The sequence below is a fragment of the Salvelinus namaycush genome, chromosome 16 (genome assembly GCF_016432855.1).
Source record: "Salvelinus namaycush isolate Seneca chromosome 16, SaNama_1.0, whole genome shotgun sequence".
NCBI classification, from domain to species: Eukaryota; Metazoa; Chordata; class Actinopteri; order Salmoniformes; family Salmonidae; genus Salvelinus; species Salvelinus namaycush.
Window position 1 is genome coordinate 34861254 of NC_052322.1, and position 23245 is coordinate 34884498.

Here is a 23245-nt window from a genome sequence, read left to right on the forward strand (position 1 = left end):
CTTCAATTGGAGAAAGTTTTCTCCTCTCTCACACTTCTGACAGTCTTCAGATGCTTGTTCAAACTTTCTGCTGTTGAGAGGAATTCAAATCAAGTGGGGGAGTGTGTGTGTTCTTGTCTAACCCTCAAACATGGAGGATCCTCCTGCAGTCTCCTCATTTGAGTTTATCATAAAGACTAATCATTGTATCACTGTGGAACTGTGGTGTGTGAGTGACACAATGTGCTTGCGTTTGTTACTATGAGTGTATGGATCCAAATGTGTTGTATTGTGTTGTTATTAATTACATTTTGCATGGTTATGTATGTGTGCTTGTGTTTTACTGTGTGTGTGTGTGTGTCTGTGTGTACAGTTGTGCATGTGTGGTTGTGTTTAACTATGTATATGTGTGTGTGTGTGCTTGATTGTGCTTTAGTGTGTATGTGCGTGTGTGTGCATGTCAAATCAAATCAAATTTATTTATATAGCCCTTCTTACATCAGCTGATATCTCAAAGTGCTGTACAGAAACCCAGCCTAAAACCCCAAACAGCAAGCAATGCAGGTGTAGAAGCACGGTGGCTAGGAAAAACTCCCTAGAAAGGCCAAAACCTAGGAAGAAACCTAGAGAGGAACCATTTTTATTTATTTTATTTCACCTTTATTTAACCAGGTAGGCTAGTTGAGAACAGGTTCTCATTTACAACTGCGACCTGGCCAAGATAAAGCATAGCAGTGTGAACAGACAACAACACAGAGTTACACATGGAGTAAGCAATAAACAAGTCAATAACACAGTAGGAAAAGAAAATGAGTCTATATACATTGTGTGCAAAAGGCATGAGGAGGTAGGCAATAAACAGGCCATAGGAGCGAATAATTACAATTTAGCAGATTAACACTGGAGTGATAAATCATCAGATGATCATGTGCAAGTAGAGATACTGGTGTGCAAAAGAGCAGAAAAGTAAATAAATAAAAACAGTAAGGGGATGAGGTAGGTAAATTGGGTGGGCTGTTTACAATCATGCTATGAGGGGTGGCCAGTCCTCTTCTGGCTGTGCCGGGTGGAGATTATAACAGAACATGGCCAAGATGTTCAAATGTTCATAAATTACCAGCATGGTCAAATAATAATAATCACAGTAGTTGTCGAGGGTGCAGCAAGTCAGCACCTCAGGAGTAAATGTCAGTTGGCTTTCCATAGCCGATCATTAAGAGTATCTCTACCGCTCCTGCGGTCTCTAGAGAGTTGAAAACAGCAGGTCTGGGACAGGTAGCACGTCCGGTGAACAGGTAAGGGTTCCATAGCCGCAGGCAGAACAGTTGAAACTGGAGCAGCAGCACGGCCAGGTGGACTGGGGACAGCAAGGAGTCATCATGCCAGGTAGTCCTGAGGCATGGTCCTAAGGCTCAGGTCCTCCGAGAGAGAGAAAGAAAGAGAGAAAGAGAGAATTAGAGAGAGCATACTTAAATTCACACAGGACACTGGATAAGACAGGAGAAGTACTCCAGATATAACAAACTGACCCTAGCCCCCCGATACATAAACTAATGCAGCATAAATACTGGAGGCTGAGACAGGAGGGGTCAGGAGACACTGTGGCCCCATCCGATGATACCCCCGGACAGGGCCAAACAGGAAGGATATAACCCCACCCACTTTGCCAAAGCACAGCCCCCACACCACTAGAGGGATATCTTCAACCACCAACTTACCATCCTGAGACAAGGCCGAGTATAGCCAACAAATATCTCCACCACGGCACAACCCAAGGGGGGGCGCCAACCCAGACAGGAAGATCACGTCAGTGACTCAACCCACTCAAGTGACGCACCCCTCCTAGGGACCGCATGAAAGAGCACCAGTAAGCCAGTGACTCAGCCCCTGTAATAGGGTTAGAGGCAGAGAATCCCAGTGGAGAGAGGGGAACCGGCCAGGCAGAGACAGCAAGGGCGGTTCGTTGCTCCAGAGCCTTTCCGTTCACCTTCACACTCCTGGGCCAGACTACACTCAATCATATGACCCACTGAAAAGATGAGTCTTCAGTAAAGACTTAAAGGTTGAGACCGAGTCTGCGTCTCTCACATGGGTAGGCAGACCATTCCATTAAAATGGAGCTCTATAGGAGAAAGCCCTGCCTCCAGCTGTTTGCTTAGAAATTCTAGGGACAATTAGGAGGCCTGCGTCTTGTGACCGTAGCGTACGTGTAGGTATGTACGGCAGGACCAAATCGGAAAGATAGGTAGGAGCAAGCCCATGTAATGCTTTGTAGGTTAGCAGTAAAACCTTGAAATCAGCCCTTGTCTTAACAGGAAGCCAGTGTAGGGAGGCTAGCACTGGAGTAATATGATCAAATTTTTGGGTTCTAGTCAGGATTCTAGCAGCCGTATTTAGCACTAACTGAAGTTTATTTAGTGCTTTATCCGGGTAGCCGGAAAGTAGAGCATTGCAGTAGTCTATCCTAGAAGTAACAAAAGCATGGATCAATTTTTCTGCATCATTTTTGGACAGAAAGTTTCAGATTTTTGCAATGTTACGTAGATGGAAAAAAGCTGTCCTTGAAACAGTCTTGATATGTTCGTCAAAAGAGAGATCAGGGCCCAGAGTAACGCCGAGGTCCTTCACAGTTTTATTTGAGACGACTTTACAACCATCAAGATTAATTGTCAGATTCAACAGATCTCTTTGTTTCTTGCGACCTAGAACAAGCATCTCTGTTTTGTCCGAGTTTAAAAGTAGAAAGTTTTCAGCCATCCACTTCCTTATGTCTGAAACACAGGCTTCTAGCGAGGGCAATTTTGGGGCTTCACCATGTTTCATTGAAATGTACAGCTGTGTGTCATCCGCATAGCAGTGAAAGTTAACATTATGTTTTCGAATGACATCCCCAAGAGGTAAAATATATAGTGAAAACAATAGCGGTCCCAAAACGGAACCTTGAGGAACACCGAAATGTACAGTTGATTTGTCAGAGGACAAACCATTCACAGAGACAAACTGATATCTTTCCGACAGATAAGATCTAAACCAGGCCAGAACTTGTCCGTGTAGACCAATTTGGGTTTCCGATCTCTCCAAAAGAATGTGGTGATCGATGGTATCAAAGGCAGCACTAAGGTCTAGGAGCACGAGGACAGATGCAGAGCCTCGGTCTGACGCCATTAAAAGGTCATTAACCACCTTCACAAGTGCAGTCTCAGTGCTATGATGGGGTCTAAAACCAGACTGAAGCATTTCGTATACATTGTTTGTCTTCAGGAAGGCAGTGAGTTGCTTCCCAACAGCTTTTTCTAAATTTTTTGAGAGGAATGGAAGATTCGATATAGGCCGATAGTTTTTTATATTTTCTGGGTCAAGGTTTGGCTTTTTCAAGAGAGGCTTTATTACTGCCACTTTTATTTATTTTTTATTTTTATTTTTTATAAATTTTATCCCATTTTCTCCCCAATTTTCGTGGTATCCAATCGCTAGTAATTACTATCTTGTCTCATCGCTACAACTCCCGTACGGGCTCGGGAGAGACGAAGGTCGAAAGCCATGCGTCCTCCGAAGCACAACCCAACCAAGCCGCACTGCTTCTTAACACAGCGCGCCTCCAACCCGGAAGCCAGCCGCACCAATGTGTCGGAGGAAACACCGTGTACCTGGCCCCCTTGGTTAGCGCGCACTGCGCCCGGCCCGCCACAGGAGTCGCTGGAGCGCGATGAGACAAGGATATCCCTACCGGCCAAACCCTCCCTAACCCGGACGACGCTATGCCAATTGTGCGTCGCCCCACGGACCTCCCGGTCGCGGCCGGCTGCGACAGAGCCTCTGCGCGAACCCAGAGACTCTGGTGGCGCAGTTAGCACTGCGATGCAGTGCTCTAGACCACTGCGCCACCCGGGAGGCCCCTTTACTGCCACTTTTAGTGAGTTTGGTACACATCCGGTGGATAGAGAGCCGTTTATTATGTTCAACATAGGAGGGCCGAGCACAGGAAGCAGCTCTTTCAGTAGTTTAGTTGGAATAGGGTCCAGTATGCAGCTTGAAGGTTTAGAGGCCATGATTATTTTCATCATTGTGTCAAGAGATATAGTACTAAAACACTTGAGTGTCTCTCTTGATCCTAGGTCCTGGCAGAGTTGTGCAGACTCAGGACAGCTGAGCTTTGGAGGAATACGCAGATTTAAAGAGGAGTCCGTAATTTGCTTTCTAATGATCATGATCTTTTCCTCAAAGAAGTTCATGAATTTATTACTGCTGAAGTGAAAGCCATCCTCACTTGGGGAATGCTGCATTTTAGTTAGCTTTGCAACAGTATCAAAAAGAAATTTCGGATTGTTCTATATGCATGTGTGCGTGCATGTGTTTGTGTATGTGCGTGGTGTGCTTGCGTGTGTGCATTTGTGTGTGTGTGTGCATCTGCCCTCCAGAGGAGCGTGTTCTGATGGATGTTAATGGGGACTGACGCAGGATGTCCCCTGAGGGAGAGAACGGTCAACCAGGGAAGGAGGGAATGAGGGAAGAGGAGGGTGGAACTCACCCCTGTAATCCACTCCCTTCCTCACTGAGAGGAGAAAAGGCAGTGACCCCAAGCCTCATCCCACTCTTCCAGCCTGCAGCGCTGCACAGGAGCACTTAAAAGCATTTTAACAAGCTAGTCACTTCATTAAATATGGACTTCCTGTCAGCAAAACTCTGGGAGAAAAACTCTCTTTGACTTTACACATTGACAGAGAGTGCAAGAGAGAGAGAGAGAGTTAAAAAATAAAATAAAAAATACAAATAAAAATATTATTAAAAAAAGACATCAAAAAAGGCTTGTGATCTAGATAACGTCAGAAATGAAATGCTGAAAAACAGTACACCTGAGTTGCAAAATGCTGTGCTTAAATTGTTCAACATGGTATTAACTTCTGTCTGCTTTCCTGATGTCTGGAACCAGGGGCTCATCTCCCCTATCCACAAAAGTGGAGACAAATCAGACCCCAATAATTTGGGGTCTGATTTGCATAAACAGCGTCTCGGGAAAGGTTTTCTGTAGCATTTTGAATTCAAGAATTCAAACCTTTCTTCAAGAAAAAAATGTAATAAGTAAATGTCAAATTGTCTTTCTCCCCAACTATTGCACTACTGACCATATATACACCTTACATACATGAATTAATAAACACGTCCACCAAAAAAACAGGACAAAATCTTTGTTTGCTTTATTGACTTTAAAAAAGCATTTGATTCTATATGGCACAAAGGGCTATTCTACAAAATTCTCCAAAGTGGGCTTGGTGGTAAGGTGTATGACTTAATAAAATGTATGTACACAGAAAACAAGTGTGCAATAAAAATCAAAAATAAAGAACAGAATTATTTTCACAACGTCGAGGTGTGAGACAAGGCTGCAGTTTGAGTCCAAACCTTTTCAACATTTATATCAATGAATTAGCAGACATGTTGGACCATTCTCCAGCTCCAGGACTCACACTATTTGACACACATAGATAAAATACCTGCTATATGCTGATGATTTGGTTCTTCTATCACCAACCAAAGAAGGTCTTCAACAGAATCTTAACATTCTAGGGCAATATTGCCATAATTGGGCCCTGGCTGCAAAAAAAAAAGAAAAAGAAAATCATAATTTTCCTGAAAAAACCCAGATGTCAGAAACACAAATATAAATTCACCCTGAACAACACCCTAATTGAACACACTAAAAATTACTCATACCTTGGTCTGACCATATCTGCATCGGGAAACTTTAATATGGCAGTGAATGCACTCAAAGAAAAAGCCCGCAGAGCATTGTATGCAATAAAAATGAAATTATTCAAAATCAACATCCTAATTCAAATGTTGACCAAAATATTTGACAGTGTAATCCTACCAACAGCTCTTTATGGAAGTGAGGTTTGGGGGCCACTCAATAAACTGGACTTTAAAATGTGGGACAATTGAAGCCCTACATCCAGAATTCTGTCGTAAAATTCTACAAGTCCAAAGAAATACACCAACTAATGAATGTAGGGCAGTATTGGGCCGCTTTCCAGTGGTAATGAAAATACAGAAAAGATCATTAACATTTTGGCTACATCTAAATTCAAGTCCAAATTCAAGTCTGCAATTTAAAGCACTTCAAACCCAAGAGCTAAGCCCAGAAACGAGCCCTCTCAGTCAGCTGGTGTTGGACCTAACCAACCAAGCTGACACCAGCACTGCTTCAAAATGAAGAATTTCAATAATCAAAATCATCAACCAATCAAAGGACTCATATATACAACATTGGAAAAACAAAACAAAATCCCAAAGCTGACTAAATTGCTATCTGGCCCGAAACAGAGAATATGAATTGGCTGATTATCACTACTCTGTCAGAGATACGAAGCAGAGACAGATCCTTACCAAGTACAGGCTGAGTGACCACCAATTGGCAATAGAAACCGGCAGACATAAAAAGACATGGCAACCCAAAGAGGAGCGTGCATGTGGTCACTGCACGACAGGGGAGGTAGAAACAGAGATGCACTTTCTCCTTTACTGTGAGAAATATTCCTCACCAAGAGATTAATTATTCACAGAAATGACTACATTTATACCAAATTTTAACTTTTTAAACCCAGAGGAAAAACAAAAAACACTCATGGGCGAAGGAGGAATGGTTTCTCTTGCAACCAAATATGTATTTGCCTGCCATAGCCTGAGGGACACTGAAAAATAACATCTGCATAGTAAACAGTAACTTACCTATTATTAGTATTATTGGTATTACTATTATTATTGTTGTTGTGATTATTATTCCAAATAGTAGTGGTATGGGTAGTAGGGGTGATGGTAATGATAGCAGTTTAGTGATGGTGGTGGTAGTAGTAATGATGATGGTAGTTGTAGTACTGATGTAATGGTGAAGATAAACATTTTCCATGTTTAGCTTTTTATATTTCTAATATTTATATATATTTTGTGTTATTATTATTTACTACCATTTTATATTATTATTTGTTATTGTTTATAATTTTATTAAAATGTATATTGTATACATTGTTGCTTTAGCAATATTGACACAATGTTTTTCATGCCAATAAAGCAGCTTGAATTTGAATTTGAGAGAGTCAGAGGGAGAGGGAGAGAGAGGGAGAGGGGTAAAAAAAGAGAAAGAATGGTAGGAGACAGAAAGAGAGAGAGAACAAGAGAGAAAGAGAGAGAGAGAAAGAGGAGAGAGAACGAGAGAAAACGAGAGAAAACGAGAGAGAGAGAGAGAGAGAGAGAGAACGAGAGAGAGAGAGAGAGAGAACGAGAGAAAGAGAGAGAATGAGAGAGAATGAGAGAGAATGAGAGAGAATGAGAGAGAATGAGAGAGAAAACGAGAGAGAGAGAGAGAGAGAGTGAGAGAGAGAGAGAGAGAGAGAGAGAGAGAAAACGAGAGAGAGTGAGAGAGAGAAAACGAGAGAGAGTGAGAGAGAGTGAGAGAGAAAACGAGAGAGAGAGAGAGAGAGAGAGAGAGAGAGAGAGAGAGAGAGAGAGAGAGAGAGAGAGAGAGAGAGAGAGAGAGAGAGAGAGAGAGAGAGAGAGAGAGAGAGAGAGAGAGAGAGAGAGAGAGAGAGAGAGAGAGACTGGTATGTGAGAGTTAGGTCAAAATTAGGTGTGTGGATGACGGTCATTCTTAAGAAAACAAATTATGAAGTGGCTACAATTTAATGAATTGTTCTTTCTATTTTACAAATGTTATTTTGACATTTTTGAGTAAGAAACACTTGAACGTTCAAGTCTACATATCTTATTTTAACCAATTAAATATTGAAACAAAATGGCATTGCACATCTCCCTATTAGTATTCTCACTATGATAATGTTTTGATGAAAGGTCCCTCTTTTCCTTTTCACATCAAACCATGTCCAAATCAACCTACTATTTGTTTTAAATGACTGCGTTACTCAATTAAGTTATTTGTAGATCATTTGGACATGATTTGGAAAATGCTAATTTAGTTGCCTCATTGGAGGGGGGGGGGGGGGGGCAGTTGCCCCCGAAACACTCACTATAAACACACTCACTACACACTCACTATGTTGTACTGCTTTTTTTCAATTTTCAGTTTTTCTCTCTAAACAAATGGATTATTTATCTTTAGGTTACCCTAATAGTATCAATTATAAATCGTTTATAAACTTAAGTTAATTTGATTTTTATAAAAAAAAAATCTAAATGACAAAATAGTTGCTCAACTTACAGTACCTCAAATTTGTTTTGTTAGAGTGACTTACATTTTTAGATGAGACAAACAACATTTTTAGATGAGACAAACAACATTTTTAGATGAGACAAACAACATTTTTAGTTCAGTAAGATTATTGGTAGCCAGGGAAAGTGTTGGGAGTGAGGGGATGGGGACATAAAGTGGTTCCTGTGAGAATTACAGTTACCCCGGGGGATGTTACCCTACTAGAAGAGAACGAGAGAAAATTGAGAGATGGGGAGAGGGTGTTAGAGAGTGTGATGGAAGAAAAAGAAAGAGAGAATTTCAAAACTATTGTGCGCACAAATGTATTGCACACACATAAACAGAGAGACAGAGAGAGACAGAGAGAGACAGGGAGAGACAGGGAGAGAGGGAGTTACGGGAGAAACAGAGAGAGACAGGGAGAGAGACAGGGAGAGACAGAGAGAGACAGGGAGAGACAGAGATAGAGACAGGGAGAGACAGGGAGAGACAGAGATAGACAGGGAAAGAGAGTCAGATGGACAGCACCCTTCAGGTCATTGGGTTCATAACATGTTCCCTTTTGTCTTGGCTGTGGTTTTGTTGAGATTGCACCATGGCAGCATAAAACAATATTGCTCTGGCCAGTATTCATAATATTCACAATATTAGTATGTCATATTGTTAGTGTATTTTCCAATATTAATGAATTAATTTATTGACGTCTTAAACTGTGTGATAGGTAAACCTTTTTGTTTTCCTCTTTGTGTTTGTGTTCAAGAGGGACGGTTTGGAGAGATTACATCACCTCTGACCTCACTGACCCTTCATCATCATGGCGACTGTCGCATGGTGACAGACAGATGTCATCAATCAACTGTTCTGACAGCTCATTCTCTTCTGCTTATAGAAAAGGATGTGGAGGGTTATTTGTGTATGGGTGTGTGTGTTTGTGTGTGTACATAAGAGAGAGCGCCTGTGTGTGTGTTTCGTTCTATGAAGTCAGAAATGTAGATATGTCCAAGTAGATAAATTTCCCAGATAATGTCACACAGTTCATTTTATATTCTGTATATTTTGTTAGGTATTAATTAGTGAATGTTTGACAGAGTGTGTGGCCCTTTTAAAGGGTTCACAATGGACTTCAAAGTGGGTCAGAGGAAAAATATCTTCAACAATTATTCATGGGCCTGTCCCATCTCTCTCTTCTCTCTTTCTCTCTCTACCTTCATGGTCTTCTCTAATCCCCCCACCACCCCTCTTTCTCCCCTTTTCTTTTTAAAATCTGCATCAAATTGCAGCAGTAGGAAAAAGAGAACAAGATCAGAGGAGAGAGGGAAGAGGATAGAAAGAGGCAGAGGGGAAATGTTTGTACCATGTTACCTCTTGTCAGCAGGGTATGTGATGAAATGTAGGTGCAACGCATGCTCAGCAGATCGACTTTTTTTTCACTCTACACCAAATAACAGACACTCAAGCACACTTCCAATTTAAAGTAAGCTGAACAGAGTGCACCCACAACATTCAACTATTTCTCCCATTACAGATCAGGGGGAAACAAATATAAGGAGACATGGAAGGGAGCTTTTCAGGCGATTTGTACTGAAGTTGCAGGCGAACTCCTCTAATTAGAGGCAGAAATAATTTTAAACTGCTGATTGGATTATCAGGGAATGTGACAGAGTTCTGATTGGATTTTGAGTGTTAGAGTTTTCTGATTGGATGAATTAGTCAGTTAGTTCGAGTATTCAGATTGGATGTTGTAAGAAAGAGAGGGTTCCAATTGTCGGAAGAGAGAATGTAAGAACTGATTGGATGATGACCGAGAGAGAAATGGTTCTGATTGGAGGTTGAGCGGGTGAGATTCCTCTACAGTATCTGGGTGTCATGGCTGCCAGGTCCCTGCAGGTCTGAACTGTAAATCTACACATTAATCAGACTCAGCAGGGAGCGATCAAAGGAGCCCGCTCCATCTTTACTCAGAGCAGCTCTTTGAAGTGTCTCAACGTGTGTGTGTGTGTGTGTGTGTGTGTGTGTGTGTGTGTGTGTGTGTGTGTGTGTGTGTGTGTGTGTGTGTGTGTGTGTGTGTGTGTGTGTGTGTGTGTGTGTGTGTGTGTGTGAGGCTTAACCAGTGTGGAGTGCAGTCTTCAGCCTCACTTCTGTTCCCTCAGGAAACCAAGGCCTAGCCTAGTTTCCCTGCTGCCTGCTGATTGGTTAAAACACACAAAAAGATACATCATGATTGGTGAAAACATGACAACATATCTCAGTATACATGCTAGGGTACACTGTGTCCAAACCTTTCCAGTTCATTCCAGAGGTCTTGATGAAAAGGAAAAAGGAGAGTTATTGAAGAGTACTTAGGAAATGGAGAACCCTTAGGAAATGGAGGACATAGGTTAAATAAAATGTCAAATTGTACATGTTTGTTGACAACAATAAAATATCAATCCACATCACAGTCTGATGTCCAGTAGGAATACAACATGCATCAATGTTATATGAAACCACACACTACCTTTGTTTGACTATATATCAACAGCCTGGCTATATTCTTCCCAGAAGGTTGTCCGAATATTGAGTTTCTCAACTGAAGTTCCTTCTGGATAAATAAAGAAATAAATTCTTATAGTCTCATAGTAGCCTATGTAATCATATATTGCAGATTGTGTGTGTGTGTGTGTGTGTGTGTGTGTGTGTGTGTGTGTGTGTGTGTGTGTGTGTGTGTGTGTGTGTGTGTGTGTGTGTGTGTGTGTGTGTGTGTGTGTGTGTGTGTGTGTGTGTGTGTGTGTGTGTGTAACGATCAGTAGACACTAGACTGACTCTCTGTGGTCATAAGCTGTAACTGCAGCCTTCTTAGTGCACCACACAGTGCTAAATAGCATGTTACCTTTGTAGCCCACAGACCTCTAGTTACCATGGCAATGTAAGCTGCTGCTAAAGCCTTCTGAATGCGGTGGCTTATTGTTGGCCAGTTTACATTGCTCTCTGTGTTGGCTGTTAAATAAAGGTAATAGATAAATACATCCGTTTCTGAAACTCTGAATTAGAAGTGACTTCTTAGTAAGCGAGAACAGCGAGAATATGTTATGTGCACTCTCTGGGAGTCACCCAGGGATATATTTGGCAACTGGACATGAACATGCTGCATCTCAATAGTCTATACAGTTGCTTCCTCTTTCCTTTCCTTCAACTGCACATGAACAACTGACAGAACTTGTTAAGAGAAAGCATCCCCACTAGGCCTGAAACATATTGCTTCCTATTGCTTCCTATTGCTTCATATTGCTTCACATTGCTTCACATTGCTTCACATTGCTTTAACTCATCCTGTATTTTCAGACCGGTGCAGATGAAGAGCTGACAATAAATTGCCACTGAAAACAAGGAGATAGTAGACTAGAATATTACAGGCTTTGTATGACAATTCTGCCATCTTCTGGCCAATTTGGGACATCCATGTTCTGGTAAATTTGAGAAGGTGTTTCAATGTTCAGTGTTCAGTGTTTTCCATCTTTGATGATGTCCTTTTTTTGGCACCTAAAACCCTCACACAATTTTACAGATGCACAATTGAGAGCAGCCTGTCGGGCTGTATCACCGCCTGGTACGGCAACTGCACCGCCCGCAACCGCAGGGCTCTCCAGAGGGTGGTGCAGTCTGCCCAATGCATCACCGGGGGCAAGCTACCTGCCCTCCAGGACACCTACAACACCCCATGTCACAGGAAGGCCAAAAGATCATCAAGGACAACAACCACCAGAGCCACTGCCTGTTCACCCCGCTATCATCCAGAAGGCGAGTTCAATACAGGTGTATAAAAGCTGAGACTGAGAGACTGAAAAACAACTTGTACCTCAAAGCCATCAGACAATTAGATAGCCATCACTAGCATATTAGAGGCTACTGCCCTATATACATAGATTGAAATCACTGACATTGCTTTACTTTAGATTATGTGCATTGTTAGATATTACGTGTTAGATATACACTACCGTTCAAAAGTTTGGGGTCACTTAGAAATGTCCTTGTTTTTCAAAGAAAAGCTAATTTTTTGTCCATTAAAATAACATCAAATTGATCAGAAATACAGTGTAGACATTGTTAATGTTGTAAATGACTATTGTAGCTGGAAACGACTGATTTTTATGGAATATTTACATAGGCGTACAGAGGCCCATTATCAGCAACCATCACTCCTGTGTTCCAATGGCATGTTGTGTTAGCAAAGTTTATCATTTTAAAAGGCTAATTGATCATTAGAAAACCCTTTTGCAATTATGTTAGCACACCTGAAAACGGTTGTGCTGATTAAAGAAGCAATACAACTGGCCTTCTTTAGACTAGTTGTGTATCTGGAGCATCAGCATTTGTGGGTTCGATTACAGGCTCAAAATGGCCAGAAACAAAGACCTTTCTTCTGAAACTCATCAGTCTATTCTTGTTCTGAGAAATGAAGGCTATTCCATGCGAGAAATTGCCAAGAAACTGAAGAAATGAATGGCGCTTTTGTAGGGGTTTTGGATAAACGCTGAATATAAGGTCTGTGGTAAACACAGGCTTAGGAGATCTTATACATTCTGTTCTATGGGATAATCTTCATCAGCTAACATCACATTTTGGGAATTTTGAAGCATTTATGGAATAAAAAAGCACATAAAGGCTTTATAATTCATAAAGGTCTTGTTAACTGTCTGATATTATCATAGAACAAAACGTACAACATCTCATAAGTCTGTGTTAACCTCAGACCTTATTATCGCATTTATCCCTAGACCCTATTCTTTCCTCAGTCATTTTCCCCATAGGTTTACCGGTTTTTACATCTAGCTAAGGGGCTTGTTCGACATTTCAGCCGACTGTGCAGGAGACTGATCTATGAAGAACCTTGCATCATAAATAACTACTCCTTATTATTTGTAGATCAGTCAGTCAGTCACAATTTACTCATGATACATTAGGCTTTTGATCCTATTGGACACGGCGAAGGTGAGGTGTTGTCTTATGTAAACAATTTCAGATGGGCAGTCTGTCTCACTGTCTAGGATTGGATAGAGTGCAATCACCGCAGCTGTGTATGTAAGCATTTCTGCAAGTAAGCATTTCGTTGGATGGTGTATACAACAGGAGCCTGCTGAGGGGAGGACGGATCATAGTAATGGCTGGAACGGAGAAAATGGAATGACATCAAACACATGAAAACCATGTGTTTGATGTGCTTGATACCATTCCCCTTATTCCGCTCCAGTCATTACCACGAGCCCGTCCTCCCCAATTAAGTTGCCACCAACCTCCTGTGGTGTATACCATATGTATCCTATACATAAGACTAATAAAACTTGAAACTTGGGCAAGTGAGCATTGTCAAAATCAAAACCCAACCCTCAAGTAAGTCATGACGAACTCACTGACAAAACTCAGTTTTGGACGAGACTAACGTTATGAACAAAATTATAGTAGTCAATAATATTGAGTAGCACCTATCTCCACGGGAGTAACCTAACGTGTAGCAGGTTGTCCGGGGAGGGTCTCTTATGCACATGTAAATGTGGAGGAGTTGTTAAGATGGAGTGTCGCCATGTCAATATTCCAGATGAAAACAGCTTCAGAAAGCAGCACGTGCCCTATACTGGAATCTACGACAAAAACAACACCAATAAAATTGGTATGTGGTGTCTGTTGACTTTGTGGCAAGAACTTAATCTCGAAGAAAGACATGCACTATGTATAGGCATCCGCTGTATGTTTAAACCGGGGACTGTAAACAGCGAGGCGCACAGGCTCTCTTCCTTTTCCCCTGAAAACCGTATGTTTCTGCTTTCACGACCCCTCTCAGGGTGCTACTTGAGTCTCCAGTAGGTTCTTCTTTGTCTTTGGCAGGGTTTAACGGCGGTTGACATCCAATATGTTGCATTATCGCCCGCAACTGGACTATAGTATCAATCCATTATACTTTATGATACAAAATGAAAAAATAAAAACACCCTTCCAACTAACCCTACACTCGTTAAAAACCCACTACCCCATTCCGATACTTTTCCCCTATCCGCTCCGGCACCATGCCAATGACCTGGGAGGACGTGATACCACCCCTCAACACTCAATACAGTAAATCTTCTGAAGTCACATCTCATATACCCAAGTACTTCTCTTCAGCTGCCCCCACAACATCTATTTTCTGTGATTTACGTTCCATTTCTGTGGTACAGTTGATAACCATTGCCATGAACACTAAGAAGCCAACCTTAATGAAGCATATATCACTCGTTGGCCAATCCCTCTGTGCTGGCACAGATCTACTACTCACAGGGATCCTCTCAGGATCCCTCACCATTGACCCATCCTCCTCTACCTTCTTCACTGCCTCAGCGTACGACACTTTCTGCACTACTCTGGCCACTTCTGATTTTTTTTATCAAATGAGCATCCCCACAGTTGACACACAAAACTTGATCTACCGAAACTACACAATCCTCTGTCCCATGCCCTCCTGCACACTTCCCACATCTTGAAATCTCCCTCCTACACACTGCTGCTACATGGCACCTGGCACCTAAAACATCTCTGTGGATGTGGCACAAAATCTCTAACTGATATATCCTAAAGACTGGGAGTCAAATGGACTGACAGTGACTCACCATGTCTCACCACCGGGTCTGCGGGTGTCATAAACACCAGGAATCTTCAACTTCAATTGCTTCACCTTCACACTTAACGCTACCCCAGAAATCCCTCCTTTCAAAGGTGTCCTGTTCCTAAGAGCAAAGCAAGAAACAGATATTGACCCAAGTTGCATGGCTGGAAGCACCAGGTCCCTCAGGGCAGGAGAAACACAAACAAATATCACAAGTCCACTACAAGTTACCTTCACTGATTCAACTGCACACAACTCCTTTCCCACCCACCCTGAAACCACAAATGGATCTGCCAAAAGGCAAGGATCCACTTTCTTCAAATATTTCACTCCAACTGGACCAGATTCTTCTTTATCATGTCCATCAATACCAGGTTCGTTCTCCGAGCTCTTCACCACACCCACCTCACTAAACTCGCCCTCATTCACTTCCATTTCACCTCCAGAACTTGGCCTGGCATATGCTCACACTGATTGCACTTAACACCAATCTTCTTTGACACACCATCTCCCTCTTTTCCTCCATCTTCAATAGATTCAAACTGAACCTCTGCCTCTCTCATTCTCTTTAACCTCTTCTTCCTCTTTTTTTCCCCCATTCCTCTTCCGAAATCCAATTAAACTACTTCTTGTGAATATATTCCACTTTTCCAAATCGAAATCTCTGTCTTGCTTCCTGGAGGGACGTCATCTCCGGGCGCACCAAAACCTCACTAGTAGCTTGAGCACGGAACCCCCTTGTTGCGCTCAGGTCATAATGTAATGCGTCATTCTGAACAGAAGGTGGCAGTGTTTCCATCTCCTACTAGGACCAGTGGAAGTGGTGCTTCAGTAAGCCTACAAACTGTAGTAATTGGGTAGGAGACGTGTAGAGGATCAATCAATCAACAATTCGAATGGAATGCTTTATATCAAGTGAATTTAACTGCAGCCCGGCCTTATATCCCCAAAGACCAAGCAAAGGTGAGCAGGTAACTTATCTTGAAACCATAAGGTAGAAAACAACGATGTGATCTGGTCAGCTGTTTAGATGTTTACTGCTTCGGACGTTGGGTTCACTGTTTGGGTTATCATCTGTTTCTTTACGCTTCTGATATTTTATCGGTAATTGTCTTAGAAGGAAATGAATGGTAAACATGGATAGGTTATTTGAGATGGCACTTTCACAACGATGATGTTGCTTAGAGGGATATATGTTTTTTAATATAGTTATTATGTCCTTGAATGTGTGGGCAAAGCTAGGCTAGTTATTGTGAGGATGCAACAAAGTAGCCTAAAGCAAGACACTGGATACATTTCGAGAATGCAATAGGCCTATGCCATGTTTTCCCGTGCTTTCCCCTGTCGCCTCTGTCCATGAGCATTTGGTGTTGATACTGCTAATGTGCATGGTAAACCACCATGCCTTGGGCCTCCCTTCCTCCGATAAGCCCTGATTCTGGGGCCCGGCCAGGCTACGCGATTATTAGGGTACCACCCAGTGGGTCACGGTTCCGCTCGCTCTCTCTCTCTTTCTCTCTCTCTGTCACGATCGTCTTGCTGTGAGAGATTGGACCAAGGCGCAGCGTGTGCAAAATACATCTTCTTTATTTTAAGAAGAGAAAAAACAAACAAGAAACGAACAACTAATCACGAACTAACAAAATAACAAAACTGACGACCGTGAAGCTATAAAGACAGATAGTGCTGACACAAACACTACACATAGACAATACCCCACAACCAGCTAAAGCATATGGCTGCCTTAAATATGGCTCCCAATCAGAAACAACAATAACCAGCTGTCTCTAATTGAGAACCAATTCAGGCAACCATAGACTTTCCTAGACACCTACACTGAACACTAAACCATCTACTCTACTTAACCCCCTAAACCAAACAACACCCTAGACAATACAAAAACACATACTTCACCATGTCACACCCTGACCTAACTAAAATAATAATAAAACAAAGATAACTAAGGCCAGGGTGTGACATAACCCTCCCCTTAAGGTGCGAACTCCGGGCGCACCAGCATAAAGTCTAGGGGAGGGTCTGGGTGGGCGTCTGTCCACGGTGGCGGCTCTGGCACTGGTCGTGGTCCCCACCCCACCATAGTCACTACCAGCTTTCGTAGCCTCCTCCAAATGACCACCCTCCAACTTAACCCCACTGGATTAAGGGGCAGCACCGGACTGAGGGGCAGCACCGGACTGAGGGGCAGCACCGGACTGAGGGGCAGCACCGGACTGAGGGGCAGCACCGGACTGAGGGGCAGCACCGGACTGAGGGGCAGCACCGGACTGAGGGGCAGCACCAGGATAAGGGGCAGCACCAGGATAAGGGGCAGCTCCGGACTGAGGGACGGCAGCTCCGGACTGAGGGACGGATCCTGGCTGGCTGGCTCTGGCGGATCCTGGCTGGATGACGGCTCTGGCGGATCCTGGCTGGATGACGGCTCTGGCGGATCCTGGCTGGACGGCTCATGGCTGGCTGACGGATCTGGCTGCTCATGGCTGGCTGACGGATCTGGCTGCTCATGGCTGGCTGACGGATCTGGCTGCTCATGGCTGGCTGACGGATCTGGCTGCTCATGGCTGGCTGACGGATCTGGCTGCTCATGGCTGGCTGACGGCTCTGGCTGATCCTGTCTGGCGGAAGGCTCTGGCTGATCCTGTCTGGCGGAAGGCTCTGGCTGATCCTGTCTGGCGGAAGGCTCTGGCTGATCCTGTCTGGCGGAAGGCTCTGGCTGATCCTGTCTGGCGGAAGGCTCTGGCTGATCCTGTCTGGCGGAAGGCTCTGGCTGATCCTGTCTGGCGGAAGGCTCTGGCGGCTCCTGTCTGGAGGAAGGCTCTGGCGGCTCCTGTCTGGCGGACAGCTCTGAAAGCTCATGGCAGACGGGCGGCTTTGCAGGCTCAGTACAGACGGGCGGCTTTGAAGACTCAGTACAGACGGGCAGTTCATTCGGCGCTTGGCAGACGGACAGTTCAGACAGCGTTGGGCAGACGGGCAGTTCAGGCGCCGTTGGGCAGACGGGCAGTTCAGGCGCCGTTGGGCAGACGGGCAGTTCAGGCGCCGTTGGGCAGACGGGCAGTTCAGGCGCCGTTGGGCAGACGGCAGACTCTGGCCGGCTGAGACGCACTGTAGGCCTGGTGCGTGGTGCCGGAACTGGAGGTACCGGGCTAAAGACACGCACCTTCAGGCTAGTGCGGGGAGAAGGAACAGGGCATGCTGGACCCTGGGAGCGCACATTAGGCCTAGTGCGTGGTGCCGGAACTGGTGGTACCGGACTGGGGACACGCATCACAGGGCTAGTGCGGGGAGCAGCAACAGGACGCACAGGACTCTGGGGACACACAGGAGGCTTGGTGCGTGGTGTAGGCACTGGTGGTAAAGGGCTGGAGACACGCACCATAGGGCTAGTGCGTGGAGGAGGCACTGGTGGTACTGGGTTGGGGCGGGGAGGTGGCGCCGGAAATACCGGACCGTGCAGGCGTACTGGCTCCCTTGAGCACTGAGCCTGCCCAACCTTACCTGGTTGTATGCTCCCCGTCGCCCGACCAGTGCGGGGAGGTGGAATAACCCGCACCGGGCTATGTAGGCGAACCGGGGACACCATGCGTGAGGCTGGTGCCATGTAAGCCGGCCCGAGAAGACGCACTGGTGACCAGATGCGTTGGGCCGGCTTCATGACATCCGGCTCAACGCTCAATCTAGCCCGGCCGATACGTGGAGCTGGAATGTACCGAACCGGGCTATGCACGCGTACAGGAGACACCATGCGCTCTACTGCGTAACACGGTGTCTGCCCGTACTCTCGCTCTCCACGGTAAGTACAGGGAGTAGACGCAGGTCTCCTACCTGACTTCGCCACACTCCCTTTAAGGCCCCCCCCAAGAAATTTTTGGGTTGTACTCACGGGCTTCCAGCCTTGCTTCCGTGCTGCCTCCTCATATCGCCTCCTCTCGGCTTTAGCTGCCTCCAGCTCTTCACGAGGGAGGCGATATTCTCCCGGTTGTGCCCAAGGTCCCTTTCCATCCAATATCTCCTCCCATGTCCATGAATCCTGTGTAGGTGGGTCCTGTTGCCGCTTGACACGCCGCTTGGTCCTAGATTGGTGGGTAATTCTGTCACGATCGTCTTGCTGTGAGAGATTGGACCAAGGCGGAGCGTGTGCAAAATACATCTTCTTTATTTTAAGAAGAGAGGAAAAAACAAACAAGAAACGAACAACTAATCACGAACTAACAAAATAACAAAACTGACGACCGTGAAGCTATAAAGACAGATAGTGCTGACACAAACACTACACATAGACAATACCCCACAACCAGCTAAAGCCTATGGCTGCCTTAAATATGGCTCCCAATCAGAGACAACAATAACCAGCTGTCTCTTGAGAACCAATTCAGGCAACCATAGACTTTCCTAGACACCTACACTGAACACTAAACCATCTACTCTACTTAACCCCCTAAACCAAACAACACCCTAGACAATACAAAAACACATACTTCACCATGTCACACCCTGACCTAACTAAAATAATAATAAAAACAAAGATAACTAAGGCCAGGGTGTGACAGTCTCTTTCTCTTTCTCTCTCTCGCTCCGTCTTTCTGGGCTGAAACATGCGTCACTGGAGCTGTCCATGGTCCTGAAAGATCCACACTAGTCTTTCATTGTAGAAAATGGAGTGAAATAGTGTTGTTTTTCCTCTGCCAGCCTCACCCTGGCAACCTCACCCTGCCAGGCTCACCCTGGGCCTCACCCTCCCAGTCTCACCCTGTCAGCCTCCTTTAAGCTATTGTTGGATATTTATCAACTTCTCATTTAGTTTATTGTAGCTCAAGAGATAAGGGAAGCAGATTTCAATTGAATACAATTTCACTTTATTTCATTGTGGACCACTGTGCGGCAAACCTACAGAGATCTGTTGTCAAATATAGCCTACAACACAATGTATTTTTTGGTATTAATTTGCTGGCTATTTATAATGCCTGTAGGAGCTGTGTGCTATTCACACATTTATTTTTCCAATACCCTATAGTCTAGGCAAACAGTGCACATGTCAACCAGGAAGAATCAGCCTATATCCCCCTGCTTCATTAATATGAATGAGACGTTCATATCTTCATATCTGGAGCTGAACATTGGACATTGGGAGTTGAATGGTATTCCTAAAAGTTGAATGGTATTCCTAAAAGTTGAATGGTATTCCTAAAAGTTGAATGTTATTCCTAAAAGTTGAATGGTATTCCTAAAAGTGAATAGAAATCTGAATTGGAACACTTCACCATCCAGGGTTTTGGAGGAGTTGGATTTGCATAACATTATGATCATATAAACTTCCAATATTGATTAAATAAAATGTAGCCTATGTTGGCCGTGCACTTCATAGCCTGTTTTCAGGCTGCCTAAAATGGCCTAAACTAAGATAGGTGCATTTTCGTTTCCAATATTCTCTAATGATTGTCTTTACTCTTGGATATATATATATAGATATATATATATATATATTGGGACAACAAATGCCCACCACGATTTGTCAAACATAGACTAACTCAATATTATAGGCGAACGCTATTTATGTCAGTCTGTGTTGCAATTATCATTATTCTGATCGAAAATAGGACCATACCAGTGTTCCACCCTAGTAATTAAAACGCCCCCCTGATTGGACAGATAGATAATCCCGGTGGGCCTCGCGCTCCTACTAACGCGCGAGTGGGACTGAGCGCGAGTCACAATCTGCCCAGGGCGAGGGCAAGACGCAAGCGAGAACCCGGTTAAGGAGGCACGCGCTCCAGTCTCTCACCCATGCCAGTCTTTAAGCGCGTTTAACGTCGCTTTGCAAAACACATAATTACAGAAGTGTTCTTTAATTTATATGCGCGCAGGGGAACGTAAAGAGAGCTGAATTCAGCAAGAGGCCGAATCCATTCACTGCAACTGTTCTGAAGAGCCACAGAGTAAGTGTGTTGACAAGGACTCCGGGAGAGTGTGTGAATACTCTCCACGACAAAAGAACGACAGGGAGGAAGAGGATACATTTCAATCGCATTTTTTAATTGTCCTTATTTTGGAAGAGAACATGAATGCCGGGGAAGAGAACCTGCTGAAGTCCATCAGCAACGACACTCTACTCGACCTAACGCAGCGCTATGGCCAGTCCGCATTCGGTTTTGGACCTGGTCAGGTTACTGGAAGTTCTGGAGGGCGATACCCTCTCACACCGGCGGCCGACTTCCTCCACGGTCAGACGGGCAAGTCCAACGAGAGCGGCGGGGAGCAGACCAGCGATGACGACGACAGTTTTGACCCTCTGGACCCCCGGAAGAGGGGCTCGGGCTTCGACGATGACAAACACGGGGGTCCCCTTTCTAAGAAGCCCAAGGAGCAGCGGTCTCTGCGCTTGAGCATCAATGCGCGCGAGAGGAGACGGATGCACGACCTGAACGATGCACTAGACGGCCTGCGCTCTGTGATCCCGTATGCGCACAGCCCGTCGGTGAGGAAACTCTCCAAAATAGCCACTCTCCTCCTGGCCAAGAACTACATCCTCATGCAGGCTCAGGCTCTGGAGGAGATGAGGCGGCTGGTGGCTTATCTGAACCAGGGACAGAGCATCAACTCGCCCATCCCCACCGCCCTTGCACCCTTTGGACAGGCGGCCGTGTACCCCTTCACGGGCTCGGCACTCGCCACCCACGCCGATAAATACTCAGGGACAACTGCAAGTCTCTTCAAGCACCATAACGACAAGCCTTGATATCGTTTCTCTGTATATACCTGAACTTCATCCAATTGCATCCATATATCGGTCTCTCTCTCCCACTTTCTATAGTTATTTGATTACGTTGGAAAAGGGACTAGGCCTACAGAATAAATCCTAAACTATGTTTAAATAACTGCTGCCATGTTTCATCCAGATTGAATAAAAACATGAAAAACAACACTGGCCTTTACTAAAGGCTAGATTAATGTTGGGGTTGGAGCTAAAAAAAATAGCTGTTTAAGAAATATGGGGAAAAGTGTTTATCTTTCCCTATGCTCTCCTCAGAGTTAGAGGAATTTGATGAGTTGTTGTGGCCGTGACTTATCATGTTTTAATTGACAGTTTGACATTTTATGTGTGGCTATAAAAACGGTACCCTTGCAAAAGTTATGAGTGATCTAAATGTCTTATTCTTGTGTACTATGCAACATTCAGCAAAACTACGAAAAATACGGAGAGAGATGACGAAAATGCTTTCCAGTGTCCAACTTTTTTTGCAGCACTGTACATTTTTAATCAACTTTCCCTGATTTTAACGGATGCTATGTGGGGAAACACTAGTTTATTATGTCATATCTTTTTGAAAAGATGTATTGGGGATTTTGGTTTTGTTATTGCACAATTCACATGATTGTAAGCTATTGTACAACTGTGGAAAACTACTTGATCAAAGTAGTGCTATGGCATTGGTTTTCAAAACAACAGCCCGACGAAGCATTGGGTTGTGTTGCAACATGAATTTCATATATTGTTTATATGTCTTTATAAATAAAACATATATCTATGCTCGAATAGGCTGCTATTTGTCTTTTTCCTTAAACTTGATTCCACACAAATAAACCATGCACAAAATGAAATTGACACATTCAATAATTTTACTTTATCTAGAGTTTATTAACACTGAACTGATTTGTTGTTTTATAGCTTTTGGGACAGTGGTCAGGTGATTCAGACACATACATACCATAGTTATGTTTGTAATTAGCATTTTAATTGCCAATTTACCACACGTTTTTCAGTTGTAGCCTACAATTTGTTAAAATGGTTTGTAGTTTACCAGACGTCTGACTTAATTTAAGGCATCCCTCGGTCTAAAATTAGTTGATTTGACTGAATTCAATACGACTTAAACATAAATAAACTGACCGTGATTAGGCTACCCATGTGGATTTCCAGGTGAGTATCAGCAATAGGCTATTATAAATGATCTCACAACAATTTAGGAAATGCGCTCTTTTCACACATTTTTTTCATATAAGCCTACAGTAGGCCTGTCTACAATTCTCGTTGGAAAATCACAGCAATTAACACCTAATCTCACTCCTAGCTTTTCTAGGCTTCATGACGTTGACAAACCTATCCATCATTCATTTCTGGTAATGTCGCGAATGAATGGATTCCACAAAATTAATTAGAAACTTCGTAGAGTGATCCGCTCTATTTCTCCCCCATTAAAAACCCTTTTGACATGAAGAGATACATTTATATCGCAGTAAACGAGCCGGGTCTGGCTGGTGGGGCCCGCTGGCATGCTGAGGGGTCGGTGGCGCTGAAGGGAACGGCGCAAGAGCCGCCCGAGGCGCCCAGGACCTGTCTCCCGATATTTGGGTGATTGCGAGGCCTCGGCGAGTTTTCTCCAACCCACCCGGATTATTAAGACGATTCCAACTCCTGTCTCCCTCGTCTCCTTAAT

At 44.1% G+C, this 23245-nt stretch overlaps 1 protein-coding gene across 1 annotated transcript; it reads left to right on the forward strand.

Moving 5' to 3' along the window:
* The first annotated feature begins 20868 nt into the window (after positions 1-20868).
* LOC120060827 (class E basic helix-loop-helix protein 23-like) lies at positions 20869-21546 on the forward strand. The gene has a single exon (XM_039010247.1). It carries the CDS (start codon positions 20869-20871, stop codon positions 21544-21546), a length of 678 nt encoding a protein of 225 aa, XP_038866175.1.
* Positions 21547-23245: the final 1699 nt, after the last annotated feature.